We start from the raw sequence: 15,317 nt of genomic DNA, 5'->3' as shown, positions 1-15,317 counted from the left end.
AGGAGTAAGCGGTCAAGAAAATGGATGGATGGATACATTTAAAAGTGATCTCAGCAGTATTTTATTGTCTATTCTTGAAGAAATACAGGGGTATCTTTGGTTTGGAGCATGTACAATTAATAAGTAGACCAGCTACTTTAGTTGAAATAATTGCTCCCAAATGAATGTTTTAGCAAACTGTTAAATTAATCCAGGGTCATTCTAACGATGGTGCCAACCCAACCCGTTTTCTTGTTCATGTTCTTTCCTTTAAAGGACACACGCACGCTCCCACGCATGCTCACATTCAAGATAAAAGTCCAGTGGCTCCAGTGCAATAATCAGACATGGATGACGTCCCTGAGCTTGTCACCGCCGCAGCGTCTTTTATGGTTGCGTTGAAGACTGGACCGCGTCCGTGTGAGCCGACGTCGCTATGACGGGGCTCACGTTGTATTCTGTGTATGCTGGCGGCAGATCGTCGGGCTTACAACCCAGCTGGAACGTAACAGGAGGACAAGATCACAGTCACGCGAGGGAATGCAGACCAAAAGACACTCATTTGTAGCCAACTGCAGGCCAACCTAATTTGCATGTTTGCAATGTGAGGGGAAGCCAAAAGTCTCAAACCAAACACAAGAAGATGTGCAAACTCCACACGGGAAGGCCGGATTCAAACCTGTGATCTCCAAACTGTGAGGCAGATATGCTAACCAAGAGCGACTGTGATGCATAAATACATGAAGACAATTTTTAAATGAGTGAAAGCATCTTCGACAAACATTTTTGCCTTTCGTCGTCAAATGAGCTGGCCCATCCTTATGTTTTTTACAAAAAATCCAATTGGTCATCCTCTATGGAGGACCAAAACTGCCAAAATTCAAAATAAATAAATGCTTAAATACATAAATGACTAAATAAACTAATAAATGACGAGATAAATGACTAAAAGTGAAAATAAAAATACAGTAGTACATTTGTATTTAATTTTTGAATTATATTTTTTTTATATCCTTTTTTATTTTCACTTTGTCATTTATTTATTTATTTATTTATTCATTTAATTGTTTAGTCGTTTATTTATTTTGAATTTTGGCAGTTTTAGTCCTATAATCCTCGAGGTAAACATTATGGACCTATTTCGTAAAGTTTTTTTGTGCACTTTCTGCCTTATGTTTGTTTTGGTGTATTGTTTATTGGGCCACTAGATGGCAGCACAGCACACTATTGCATCTGACAGTAAGTTAGAAATCACCTGCAGAGTGAAAACAGGAAGTAGTTCAAGCTCTGCCTAGTTTTTGCTGAATATTATTAAATATGAAATTCTTCAATCCTGTTATTAAAATAAGCCAAGAATCACCTCGGTATAGGAAGGTGGGGGTCCACAGTAGCCTCCGGCAGTGTTGTACTGCGGCGGCGTAAAGGTTTCTTGGCTGGACCGAGGCACGCCGTGGTGGTCTTCTTCCTCCTGCTGTTGCTGCTGCTGCGACAAACTCCCATGAAAGGGGATGAAATATATGGAAGGGGGGCGCCCATCGTGCTCGGTCCTCCTCCAAGCTTCCCTCTCGATCTCCTCCTCCCTCAGGCGGCTGCACGCCCTACAGAAGGTGGTGCAGAACATGATGAGGAGGCCGATCCCCAGCATGGCCAAGAAGATCCTTGGGAGGAAAACGTATAAAGTGTTATATTTTCAGCTTGTCACTTTGTGAATCATTGCACGTAAATGTACTTACTCGAGAGCGGGGATGCTGCCGAAAGCCATCCTTCCAAGTAGCGTGAACCAATGTGGATTGAAACAAAAGAGCAGTCAGACCTGGACGGGAGTAAATTGCATTCTATTTAACTTGAAGTCAAACAGCTCTCAAAACTTCATTTTTACTGTATTTCCACTTTTCCACAAATAAATGCATTCATATATTTGCTTTAGCAGAAAAGATAGAGGTAAAAATGTGCAATATGTGAGTGAAAGTTATGAATTTTTTGGTCTGTGAAGAGTGGGAATGTTGAAAATCAATCCAAAGGTGAACATTTTAAATGTAGAACGGGAATGAAGTGTTGAATGTGCCATTGGAAATGAATGGGGAATTTGTGGGTCAAGAATGTAGAATTATGTGGAATCTGGAAAGATTTTGCATTGGTAAATTATATATTATATAGGAACGATACTGAATTTCTAATACGAACGATACAAACCTTTCCATCCATCCATTCGCTTATTCCTCACAAGGGTCGCAGGGGGTGCTGGAGCCTATCTCAGCTGGCTTTGGGCAGTAGGCGGGGGACACCCTGGACCGGTTGCCAGCCAATCGCAGACGATACAAAAATCCTAAATCCTAATCCTAACCGAAAACGAAAATGGGGGACTGTTGGCCATTTATTCAAAGGTGAATTGAATGAGCTGAACATTTTGAATTTGAAATGTGAGTGAGTATTGAATGTCTCATTCAAAATGAATGGGCATTTTTGGGGTGAAAAGTGATGACGTATGGTTAAATGGTGAAAGTTAGGAATGAGAGAGATAATAGCCCACAAAGCGTGAATTCTTGAAACATGTTGAAGTTGGAATGGTTTAAATTGGTCAAGAAATGTAGATGTAGTTGAGGACAAAGATGGTGGAATAAAAGTATATAATAAACAGAAGAGTACACAAGTGGACAAAAACATTTGTTTCCAACCTGCCTGTCCCTATGATTTCACTACACATAAGACGTGTATAATTAATAAATACATATATGCTAAATCATGTTTTACATGTATTTATTATTCGACTTTCATAGTTCAGTCACACCTAATGTGCTAGGCGGCTAAGAAAGCACTTAGCTTGTGGCACGTAACCCAGGTGGAGAGATGCTAGCGCTAGTCTCCCATAATGCCTCTCCGCACTCACGACTTCTATCATTTTGAATTCGTGTCACATGTTAATTGAGTTTGAATATCAAGATGAGTTTTTCTTTATTCAAGAGAAGGTAAGCTAATCAACAAAATGCTAATTTATTGAAGGTAAACGCTGCTAATGGTGAATAATCATAAAAACGTGATGAAGACGAAGACTCCATTGTGACCGTTTTGTTTGTTAACTACTGAAATGCTACGCTAGCTAGCAACTGGTCAGTGTAGCCTGCCTGCCACATGATGTAATGATTGAAAAGCACATTCGACGCAACATTTCAATGACTTAAATAGGTTCTCAACCTACAAGTTCTACAAGTAATGTATTGTTGTCCTTCTGACAGCGACATATAGTCACAAACAGAACAATTGAATGGCAGAAAATCGATCCACCTGTTGCCATTCATTTATTTAGAATAATAGCTTTGTCTTCAAATAAACATGAGACAAAAATAATCACAATTTCGGAATATATACAGTACCGAACTGTGATGTTTATTTTATTGTAAAATATGTACTACAATAAAGATATGCGTGTTGTTGAATTCCACAAGGCCGACCAACTCCCTCTAATCTTACAACAACTGCATGATACACTTTGAACCACTTTAATTTGGCCAAGTCACCATGATCTCACAGCATTTTTTTTGTTTTTTTGTTTTTTTTTATAACCCATACGTGTAGAGATAAACAGATCTACACAGGCAACTGCTGTAACACAACATGGTTTACGGTCTGCTTTTACGGCGCAGCAGCACTGGTTGGTTGTTACTGGTTCGGATCTATTGCGTAAACATGTCGTTATGAATAACTGGATTGTTGTAAAGGCACCAACTCCCTCCATTTTAAAGTTCATTTGAAGAGCTGATATTTGTTTTCAAATCTCCCCGCCTTATTTCTTTGAACTGCTCAAGCCTGGTACCTCGGTTCAGCTGCCCGGCTGCTTCCGAAGTTTAAAAGCTCAGAGGAAATTGAGCTTTTTCTGTCACTGGGCACAAACTACAAAATGACACCACCTTTCCCTGTCCATTTTTTTTTTTTTTTTTTTTTTTTTTTTACAACTCATTCCATAATGATAAAGAAATAAAAATACGGTACCATGTAACCTTTAGGTAGACACATGACACTATCACGAGCATCTGAGTCATCATATTATGATTGTACTACTGCATGCTGGGGAAAAAAATTACCCCCCACCCAGTGTCAATAGACACTGTTGTAGGAGTAGTTGGTAGTTAAATAGGGAGGTAAAGGTACTTTATTGGTCCCGTAGGAAATTAAGCTCATCAGAGCCGTTGGTACCGCACCTGTGTAAAGAATTCATTCCTACTAAATACTTTGTAAATCATTAATAAGCAGTTGTAAATGACAAAAGTGGGTGTTGGCACACTATTTGGTCAGGTCTAATGTAGCCGTTACATTAAAGTTAAACATGAACATGAGTAAGATTAGGAATAATAACTTACACGTTTAAAGCAGCGCCATAAAATGTACTTCAAAAAATCATATTTACTATTACTGTATTTTCAATTAACTTTCTTTACACAGTGGCTAGGAGGAATCACACGTGTGAGGCATATGGTGCCTATTTCCTTTCTAGTTACCAAATATGGCTGCTGATCCTAAAATAGAACTACACTCAAACAAATGATTGACCAATGTATAAACAATATTAATTAAACGTTAAATGTGGGATCCCGATCTCTCCATGACAACAATTTACTCAGAAGAAAATGTGAGCACTCACAGTTCTGTTACTTGTTCGTCATCATACTCTTCATAGTAAGGTGAACGAAGAGGTCAAGCTTCTTACCTTGAGTCGCAGTGTGGGTTCTCCTCAGGTGTGGGCTCAAGCCTGATTTGGGTGCACTGCTGCCAGGGAGCGGCCCCGCAGCGCAGAAAATCAAAGAAGGTCGACTTTTGAACGCAAGTCGAAGCTCGCACACGTGAATACTGCAGATGTATGGCGCCTTTTATTGGTATGTGCCAAAGGTACACAGCAAGCATTTATGACGGCTGCAGAGGTTTTAAAGTAAACGCTACCGCCGGCCACACCGCCTCACCTTTGGCCACTTATGTGCAGAATTTGTTAAAACACATAAACAGTTGAGCAAATTATTTACATTTGGGGTTTAAGAGTTATACAGTATGCTTGAGTCGACATAAAAAGTGAAAAAATCAACTTACTCCAAATTTTAATATTATTGTATTACTATGTTTGTCTTGTATGTCAATCCAAATTGGAAAAGAAATTTATTAGTCCTACTCGCGTAACAGACCTGGTTGTGGGAGCTGGTCTTCCATCTAGTGGTGAATTGTGATATTGCAACCTAAAACTATATATGGAACATTGCTATTTGCGTGGGAAGTAAGAAAACGGAGCAAGCCCGCGTAATGGCAAACTCCGCATATAATTAATGCCCATTGAAATGCATTTGGGGGATATATATATATATATATATATATATATATATATATATATATATATATATATTTTGTAAACCACAAAATATTTTACAAAAAAAGACGATTTATCTCCAATACACATTTTCCATATGTGAGAAATTACCTGTAGAATGATACAAAAGATTGAGGATTAAATGTGCCAAAATAGACCAAAGAAACCACAAAAGTGAGGTTTTTTTTGGTTTGTTTTACATTAAGTTAAAATTTTGAGAGATATGAATACATTTGGAATTGATTGCACATGGATGGAACTATACTCTTGAACAATCCTAATGGGGATCAACACAAACTGGCAGCTTTTCATAATTCCTGTATTTACTAAATTCATGTATTATTCACAGAAAAATTAAGAACAGATAAAAACATGCCCCTTAATATTTTGTTGGGGGAAAAAAATTCATATGCACACACCAAATTTGTTTCAGATAGTTTGTGTGTGTGATCCTAAAAAAATACATACAGCAAAATCTTTATTTTATTTTTTTAATAATCCAAGTCACACAGTGCAAAATGTGCATGATAAATTCAAGAATTAAAAACAAGTGTGCCGCATAGGACATCTGGACTTGTTCATGCATTGCAATATGCAAGTGGATAAACGTCTAATTTAGAAAATAGTTGCTGTGATGTGACGTTTCCATCAAATTCAACAAGTCACAGTCACAATCTGATGCATTTGTTCAACAATGTTCAAGTTTAAAAAATTAAATTAAATTAAAAGAAAGCATAAAAAAGTGACATCTTATACAGTATCAATGTACAACATCAGTGTATTAGCAAAAGCCTGGTGTAATACATTCATCTTCATAAACATGATAGTTGGAAGCTTGGCAACATTTACTGTAAAATGCTAATCCTGCTCAGGATGGTGAGAAGCAGGAGCCTATCCCTGATGACTTTGGGTGAGCCCTGGATTACACCCTGGTTTGGGCGCCAGTTAATCACAAGGCACATATTAAATAAAAATAATAATTCACACTCACACCTAAGGACAATTTAGAATATGCAACTAACCTAACATGCCAATTTTTAGGGTAGGGTAACAACGGAGTACCATGAGAAAGCCTACATAAGCACAGTGAGAACCTCAAGGATGAGAACCCATGAAACATCAAAATAAAATAAAAATAAGCATCCCTCTGTTGACAAACGCATTTTGACCTCCAAACATTGAGACACAGACACTTGATTTCACATCGACAAACTCCTGGGGTCAACCCAAAAGCCTTAAAACAACCATTTGTGATAATAAATAAAAACGCAGATGAAAATCAGTTGAAGACTGCAAGCAATTGAGCATTAACAACAACAACAACAAAAGTATTTTGAATGAAATAACCCAAAGACACTTTTCACTGACGTCAATAAAATTGGTCTTAAGGCAATTAGAACACGTCCCACTTGAGATGTTTCTCTCCACATGCTCCCCAAAAAATGTTGCATTGTGGGTACCAAATTTTAAAAGTGTCTTTGTGCGTCCATTACAAGTCCTCATGAATGAGTCTCTGGCGTTTTTTCATCCAGGACTGCAAAATGGGGAAGTTGGTTTCGGCCCAGTTGATGTTATCAAGGATGACGTCGTAGGCCTGCTGGATACATCTCATCCCGGAGCCCATCTCCACCGACAGAGAGCTGAAGAACTTCTCCACCTGAGCAAACAGGTGGGAATGTTAGCCCGCTCCAAAATACATCAGAACAGTTGATGACATTTTTGGCTAGTGGCTACATTTTTAAAATCCACACTTTTTTGTTTTTTTTTGTTTTAAATCCATATTGGTCAGGCCATACTGAAAACAGAAAAATAAAATGGAATCCTCTTAATTTTTGATTCCTACAAGGTAATAAATAAACCAGGGAAACGAAGTGCACTCACTATTTTGAGCATTGTCGTGGTGGAGTACGGGCTGGTCACTCCCGTCACGATGTGCGCGATAGAGGAGGAGCCAACTTCAAACCTGCAATATCAACATACAATTCGATCAATTATTTGATGGACTTTAAACCGCAATCACAATAATTCGAGACTATTGCAATTTGATTATTTGAAAGTCCGTTAGCACAAATCCGGAGTGTGAAAATCATTCTGGCTTACAAAAATGATGACGCGAAGAAGCTCATTTGACACCCCAGACCTGACCTGATGTCAGTTCACTCAGCAATATAGTGTTGCTTCATTCAAAAAAAAAAAAAGAAAAGAAAATGGTAACACTTCTAACCTATTAGACCCCCGAGACTTTGGAAATCAGACAGGCTCAAGTAAGGTGCCGACTAGACAGATTATCGGCTGATTATCGCTGCCGATATTTGGCATTTTGACAAAATTCGGCATCGGCCATTTTTTGAATATGAAGGCCAATAAAGCTGGTATCTCACTGAGCAGTGAATGCTTGTGAACGTAGCGAATTTGGGCTTTTCATCAGGAATTGTAAGAGGTTCACACTCAGTTTTTATTTGTCATAAACACATTTGGAACATATTCAGACAATTTTTCACTGCAAAGATCCTTGGAAATGTTTTACGAACCCTAAAAAATTTTTTTTTAGCTACGTTCACATGCGTTTGTGAGATACGGGGAACTTTTCATTTATGGGTCTATTTAAATTTCCACTTTCAAAAAAAAAAATAAAAAATAAAAATAAGAACTTCCTACACTTTTTATTAAAAAAAAAAATGAAATCAAAAAATTATGTTGAAATTTTAGAAAACTTTATTTACAATAGAAATATTTAGGGATCTATTTACTTGCTTTTTAATTGTTATTATATTTTTGAATTTAGCTTAACACATGCGAATGACCCTGGAAGCTCACTATAATTTTTGTTATAATTTTTAAACAAATATGTCAAAATAGTTTAAAATACATATATATTTTTTCTTTCTATTTTTTCTATTTTACTGCAAATGAATATCGGTTTGAAATATCCGTTATTGGCCTCCTTGACTACTAATAATCTTTATCGGCCTTGAAAAAAAAACATATCGGTCTATCACTAGTGCCGACAACAAAGTACATGTCGACATTTGTCCCATTTGTTGCTCAGTTAAAGTGATAACAAAAAGAATCTTGCAACATAAAAGTCATTCACGGCGCGGCTTACGACTGACTTTTTGATCAGCGTCGGCCAATTAGCTCGGAGGAAATCCCACGCTATTCTGTGGCCTCGCGGGTTCCTGCTGATAGAGACCAAAACATCTGGGAGGTCTTGAGTTTTCATCACCTCACCCAGGAGACTCTGCTCCAACATCCTGCAGACGAAAGAAGAGACATAATCTAATTTAATCTGATCTGATCTGATATAAAAGTACGGTACTTGCAAATATGTTTAGCTTACGTACGTAATACGTATGTACAAACATTCAAACATACTTTTTGGCTAAATGATAAATATTAACAAATAACACATTTGATTCAGAAGAACATTTGCTTTACATACAAAAAAAAACTGAAATAAACACAAATAACGAATGAAGTGGATAAATCCATCCATCCATCCATTTTCTTGACCGCTTATTCCTCACAAGGGTCGCGGGGGCTGCTGGCACCTATCTCAGCTGGCTCTGGGCAGTAGGCAGGGGACACCCTGGACTGGTTGCCAACCAATCGCAGGGCACACAGAGACGAACAACCATCCACACTCACACGCACACCTAGGGACAATTCGGAGCGCCCAATTAACCTGCCATGCATGTCTTTGGAATGTGGGAGGAGACCGGAGTACCCGGAGAAAACCCACGCGGGCACGGGGAGAACATGCAAACTCCACCCAGGAAGGTCCGAGCCTGGACTCGAACCGGAGACCTCAGAACTGGGAAGCGGACGTGCTAACCACTCAACTACCGTGCCGCCCAAGTGGATAAATAAATCTTAGAAATAAAAGGTGAATCTTTGCCAGCATTATACGCATTGCTTTACATTTAGTCATATTTTGTTTTCTTTTAAAGTCAATTGATTTATTAAAAATCGGAAGAATTTTTTTTTCATTACACATATTTGTGTGAAGGCTGAAGGCCACGTTACTACTGGTCTTTATTTCTCCCACTTTTTTGACATGCTTCTCCATTCACGTAATTCATCCGATTTACACCATTCCAATTTCAACATGTTCCAAAAATTCATGCCAGGGGGGATTCTATTGCTGTCATTCCGAAAATTCAGTTTTCCCATAATTTTACTTTTTTTTGCCTTAAAATACCCCATTCATTTTAACAGAAGTCAAATTTCCCCCAATGTTTATTTACTGTTCATTTCCATTGGCACATTCAAAAGAACAAAGAATTCAGAGAGTTCCCATTTGGTAATTAAATAATTCTGCCTAATCAATCCACACCAAATTTTTGCACATACCAAAAAATTCCCATTTTTTGCCTCCTCAAAAATTCCCGTATTAAGACAGATTCTATAATCTTCATTCCTTCCTCAACATTATTTGAACAATTCAAATTATTTCAGCTTCATCATGTGCAGTTCATTCAAGCTATCTCATTTATTACTCCCATTCACAAAATTCACCAAAATTTATCAAGCCCTAAATTCCAAATATTTACGTATTCACCTTGTATATTAACCGATTATAAACATTCCAACTTCGACATATTCAGTTCATTCCAAATAATTCCACATGCATCGTTTTTATTGAGCCTTTCAGCCTTCAGACACAATTTCTTGAGAAATTGCAAATGTCTAGTTTAATATGTCCTAATTTCACATGTTCAATGCTTTATGTGAACAGGACATAGACATCCGCAACTTAATTGATAGAATACGTACCACTTGAGCTTTTTCCGCAACGGGCTGATTGTCAATGCGACCTTGATTCGGCTCTGAACGGACATTTGCAATGCCCGCTGGTAGAACTCAAACAGGAAGTCCCACCCTTCCTCCGTTTGAGCCCCGACGGCGTACACAGCCAGGGTGACGTCAACGGGGAGGCTGAGAAGCGGAGACATCTTAATGCCGCCGCATGTGACATCATCATCAATCAAATGTGAGGGAATGTCGCCTCTGACCTCATGTGGCCATCTGAGTCCTTCCACATGTTGAACAGCTGGCCGGCTTTGGTCACGCAAGGCGTGTAGTTCCTGACGCAGGCGAACAGCAGCAGGTAGCTGCGCAGCGTTCGTTCAGACGCCGAACCGGAATCGTCCCACCGCTGACTGTCAATCAAGCTCTTAAACAGGTTGAGCATGAAACTCTGTGAATACAGCAAACGTATAATGGCCAATTAATTGACAGCTGAGAGTTCTATCAACCTTGCGGCGTTCATTGTTCTTTAATTCAATCATCCACCCATTTTCTCGACCGCAAATTTAAGTGCACTAGTTTGTTTCGATAAACAGAGATGCTCGCTTTTCATTCAGTCATAATTAGTTTGAACAGTGAGAAAAATCCAGTGGAAAAAAAAAATGACAGAACTGAGTGATGTGGCTGAACCTACTGAATCTAGACAAAAGCCTATCGGCAGTGTTTTGAGCGAAGGAGAGAAATTGTCAAGAAGCGGATGATGAGACGAAAGCAACAATGATCAGAATGAGATCATCTGAAATTAATTTTAAAAAAAGCTTAACTTTAAAAAAAGCAGGACCGGCTTATAGTTTTAATGAATTCATCAGAAAGCATGACTAAGAGGTAAAATTGCTAATTTGGCACAATTTGGACATTTCACTTAAGGGTGTGCATGTAGTGTTGTTCCGATACTGTTTTTTGCCTCCGATACTGATCCCAGCTATGCAGTATCGGCCGATACCGATACCATACCGATACATAGGTTGTTTTTTTTCTTCAACATGAAAAAGCTGTCCTGCTATTGGTTCAGAGCATTCAAGGGCCAATAGGATATCTTAGATCGGCATGCAGTGAGCATGTCACATACCAGTGAATGTCGTGCACGAGCAAGACACAAGATGTTGCATCCAAAATCGTATATTAGCTTTGGAATTAATGGTATCGGCATGTTACTTGTGAGTACTCACCGATACCGATACCACTATTTTAATGCAGTATCGGTGTCTCTGCCGCTACCAGTATCGGTATCGGAACAACACTAGTGTGCATACTTTTATTGCCAGGGGTTTTCGACGAGGGGCCATTAAATCGAGTATCCAATTTAATCGGTCAATATTAGCTCTTTTAAAATGTGTCCTTTTTACACATTACAACATAATACAAAGATAGTGACACAAATTTGCAATACCACCCAGAGGAAAAATAAATACATAAAAGTTGGAAGATTTTTTTTTTTTTTTGCTGATTTTCCTCTCTTTTGTAAAGTAAAAAAAATAAAAAAAATACAAAATATTAAAGGAAAACGTAACAGTCAAATGTCTGCTTGTACAGGACTGTCTCAGAAAATTAGAATATTGTGATAAAGTCCATTATTTTCTGTAAAGCAATTAAATAAGCAAAAATACAATACATTCTGGATTCATTACAAATCAACTGAAATATTGCAAGCCTTTTATTATTTTAATATTGCTGATTATGGCTTACAGCTTAAGAAACTCAAGTATCCTATCTCAAAATATTAGAATATTTCCTCAGACCAAGTAAAAAAAATAAATAAAAAAAAAGCCATAATCAGCAATATTAAAACAATAAAAGGCTTGCAATATTTCAGTTGATTTCTAATGAATCCAGAATGTATGGCATGTTTGCTTATTTAATTGCATGACAGAAAATAAAGGACTTTATCACAATAATCTAATTTTCTGAGACTGTCCTGTAATTCTATTTTTGTAAACATTAAGGGACCAAAAAATAAGTTATTTAATGCATAATACACATTTTTAATTAATCAGAAATATATTCCACCAAATATCTGAACCGGCATCGGCCTGAAAAACATCCTTTTTTCAGCATTAACGGCTGTGAGTTATTGCAGGCGACACTAAATTTACAGTATTTGAAGCTGTACATGAAAATTTAATTGCATAGTAATTGTTCCTCCAAGTCAATTACCACTCCCAACCCCCAAGACAAAAAGCTTGGCAACGCAACCCAGCCAGACTAAAGCCCAAACTAAAACCCGTCTGACAGCATTCCAACTTAATTATCGTTTGATGTGTCACTTGAATGCCTGCACGGCAAAATAAATGCTTCTACACTGCTGCTGCCTTTGCTAACCTTCATGCCCTGGTCGAGAAGAGCAATTTCCCTCCTTTCGATCAGTTTGTAGATGGGAACGAGCTCTCGAAAGCCCTGCGTCACAGCCATGATGTCGGTCTCTCTCGACAGATATGTGGCCACATCCAGAGCCGTTTCCAGGCTCACCTTCTTGATGCTGAAAAATGCATTACAAATATATATATATATATATATATATATATATATATATATATACATAAATGGAAAAGCCGAGGAAATAGAATTCTCATTGTATTTTACAAGCACAATTAAACTACACTGATACAACATAATGTGCCATAGACATCCAATATAGCCTTAATCATTCACATAAACTAAAAAAAAGGGCACCAAAATATTTAGAGACTTAGCAATGAATGTTCGGAAATGTATCGTTGTTTTTCTGCAAACTCTAAAATGTCCTTAAAGAAGAAGTCAACCCCATTTTTTTTATTATTTTTTTTACAATAATATAGTTCTGTGCAGCCCTACTTGTCTAAATAGGGTATTTTAGTTAATATGGCATTAGTGGAATATCCTCCTGACTACCAGCAATTCAAATTTGTCCTCTGTAGTGGACCTTTTTAAACCTGAATAGCTCCCAACCAGTGCATACGATTGAATTAAACTCCCTTTGTGCTCTATAGAGGACATTCAGAGCTTTAAAATGATACCAAATGTGTAGAGTGGGGCTTTGCTACCTTTGATTGCATCATAAAAGAAAATGGCTTCCCTCAGTGCAAGCACTTTTTAGGGAAGAGGAAAAGTGTATAATACTTTTTATTGAACAAATTTAGGCTTTAAATGTTGTTAGCATGTTTTCTATAAGACTCTTGAGAACACATTAAAGTATTGTTTGAATTATTTTAGCTGTATTTGAGCCTAGCATTTAAGTTTAAAAAAAATGTCCTATGTAGTGGACACATCATAGCTTAAAAATAAAAACTTTTTTTACAAAAATTTCTTTTGCAGTATTCCAGTTACTTCACAAAGATTGGGGAATATTAAAATAAACATGATTGGATAATATTTTTTCCTTGGTAGTCAGGAGGTTAAAGAGCACGAGGATTTAAGTTTTAAAAAATGTCCTCTGTAGTGGACACATCATAGCTTAAAAATAAATACTTTTTTGTTTTTCAAAAATTTCTTTTGCAGTATTCCAGTTACTTCACAAAGATTGGGGAATATTAAAATAAACATGATTGGACAATATTTTTTCCTTGGTAGTCAGGATGATACGAGTTAAGCAGCAAAATCCAGCAGTTTTTATCCATCTCAGGGGGCGGCTATTTTGCCACTTGCTGTCAAGTGAAAATGACATCACAGTTGCTCAGGCCTCAGCTAACAATCAATCACAGCTCAGCTTCAGAAAACCGGTGACCTGTGATTGGTCATTGCCTGAGCCCTGAGCAACTGTGATGTCATCGTCAGTTTTGCTGCACAACTCATATTCCATAAATGTAATATCAATCAGAATGTCATGTTTAGACACGTAAGGTCACATATAACATATTCTTGTCAAGAAATGTTTACGGTTGACTTAAAATCGACTCGTTCTCCGTGTTTTCTGACCTGACTAGCCGGAAGACGTCATGTATGAGGCTGGCTCGGTCTTTGCCGCTGAGCGCCGTGTGGTTGTTGAGCAGCAGTTTAATCATGGCCTTCCAGCCGTCTTTGCCGTAGTGAACGATGTAGTAGCCGCTCATGTCCACGTTGAACTTGATCCAGTCCACTTGGTTTGGTAAGCGCAGGACATCTGTGCACAAGGAGGAATTACATTATTTTCTCTTTCAAGAAAATGTCGTGCCCTCCTGCACCCTTCAACTCTCTGCCACGACTAAAAATAGCGTCATTTGTCTGTAAAATTGTTTGAAATGAAACTCCGCAAAGGAGTCAATTAATACTCCTTGCGCACTCGATGACAATGAAAGCGCCACTGCCACCTACTGTAGTGGATGTGTAATTACACTTGATTTTAGTATAGCAAAACAAAAACATGCCCTGAGGTCATGCGCACGACCTATCAGAGAAGGACTGCATTAAATGCAAATACAGCGAGTGCATAATTACATATAATTGAATGAAGCAAGTAAAAAACAAAAAAAAAAAACAAAAAAAAAACATGAAACTGTCATGAGGAGAAAAAAAATGCAGGACAACAAAAGGAAACAATAAATACTTACATTTCCCAAAAGTATGCATCTATCATTACATTATTTTCCAGAATCTTTCAGCGCTATACTGTACTATTTACTGTAAGAAAGAAAGAAAAAAAAAAACAGGCTCTTACCCACTTCGGATTTCATCAGTAAGTGATGCATTGTGGTCGAGCCGCTTGTTTTGTACGTCAGGGGAATCTGCCAAAGGAGTCTGAACAAATCATCACGATTGAAATTATATTGGAAAAAATAAATACATAAAAAATACATACAAATGTATTAAGTTCATCATAATTATGAATCTTTTTTAGCACAGTAATGATAATGTACAATTGGTTCTTTTAGGCTAGTTTGCTAATACCATGTACCATAAGGAAACAGTGCTCATTATGTGTTCTGTAAAAGTGCCCCGTTTTAAAACTGGGGTATTTTCAGTAATAGAATCTGCATTTACTTTTTTTCAGCGGCGGCTTTCGTGGTGGTTTTGGTGGAGGTGGCGGGCTTCGGTTCTATCTTCAGGTAATGCTCCTGGCTGAGCATGATCTTGCGAGTTTTTAAATCAACGTTGACTAGCGGGAAGCCCTTCTGCAGCGTCCACGCGTCCATGATGGTTTTGACGTCAAACTTGTCGCCGTCGTACTGTTTTGTGCCCGCACCAGAACACAAATCGATCAACAACATATATCGCACCTGGTGATATTTTC

The 15,317-nt window shown here is 37.8% G+C and overlaps 2 protein-coding genes across 4 annotated transcripts in view; both read right to left on the bottom strand.

The window, feature by feature from the left end:
- Positions 1-338: 338 nt before the first annotated feature.
- On the bottom strand, positions 339-1,741 carry LOC144019148 (uncharacterized). Its single transcript, XM_077522005.1, has 3 exons — positions 1,713-1,741; positions 1,340-1,637; positions 339-477 (listed from the first exon to the last, which is right to left on the bottom strand). The coding sequence occupies exons 1-3, from the start codon at positions 1,739-1,741 to the stop codon at positions 367-369; spliced, it is 438 nt and encodes a 145-aa protein (XP_077378131.1). The 3' UTR covers positions 339-366.
- A 3,887-nt stretch (positions 1,742-5,628) lies between these two features.
- erap1b (endoplasmic reticulum aminopeptidase 1b) overlaps positions 5,629-15,317 on the bottom strand; it is a 16,411-nt gene continuing 6,722 nt past the window's right edge. For all 3 annotated transcript variants that reach the window (XM_077522350.1, XM_077522349.1, XM_077522351.1), the window contains exons 11-19: positions 15,068-15,252; positions 14,745-14,824; positions 14,027-14,210; positions 12,455-12,611; positions 10,342-10,526; positions 10,103-10,264; positions 8,440-8,580; positions 7,208-7,289; positions 5,629-6,983 (exon numbers count right to left, since the gene is read on the bottom strand). In XM_077522350.1, the coding sequence (XP_077378476.1) occupies positions 6,816-6,983; positions 7,208-7,289; positions 8,440-8,580; positions 10,103-10,264; positions 10,342-10,526; positions 12,455-12,611; positions 14,027-14,210; positions 14,745-14,824; positions 15,068-15,252 (1,344 nt within the window). In that variant the 3' untranslated portion in view covers positions 5,629-6,815. The remainder of the gene's footprint in view (positions 6,984-7,207; positions 7,290-8,439; positions 8,581-10,102; positions 10,265-10,341; positions 10,527-12,454; positions 12,612-14,026; positions 14,211-14,744; positions 14,825-15,067; positions 15,253-15,317) is intronic.

This window comes from Festucalex cinctus, chromosome 5 (genome assembly GCF_051991245.1).
Source record: "Festucalex cinctus isolate MCC-2025b chromosome 5, RoL_Fcin_1.0, whole genome shotgun sequence".
NCBI classification, from domain to species: domain Eukaryota; kingdom Metazoa; phylum Chordata; class Actinopteri; order Syngnathiformes; family Syngnathidae; genus Festucalex; species Festucalex cinctus.
The sequence above is the reverse complement of the archived record's forward strand: the minus strand, read 5'-3'. Positions and strand labels throughout refer to the sequence as shown.

Bases quoted from the DNA above. Each gene is read 5' to 3' on its own strand.
- LOC144019148 (XM_077522005.1), bottom strand. From the start codon at position 1,741: ATGGCTTTCGGCAGCATCCCCGCTCTCGA. The intron at 1,638-1,712 runs GTAAGTACATTT...TTTCCTCCCAAG, and splicing joins GGCAGCATCCCCGCTCTCGA to GATCTTCTTGGCCATGCTGG. The intron at 478-1,339 runs GTGATTCTTGGC...GTTACGTTCCAG, and splicing joins CCCCACCTTCCTATACCGAG to CTGGGTTGTAAGCCCGACGA.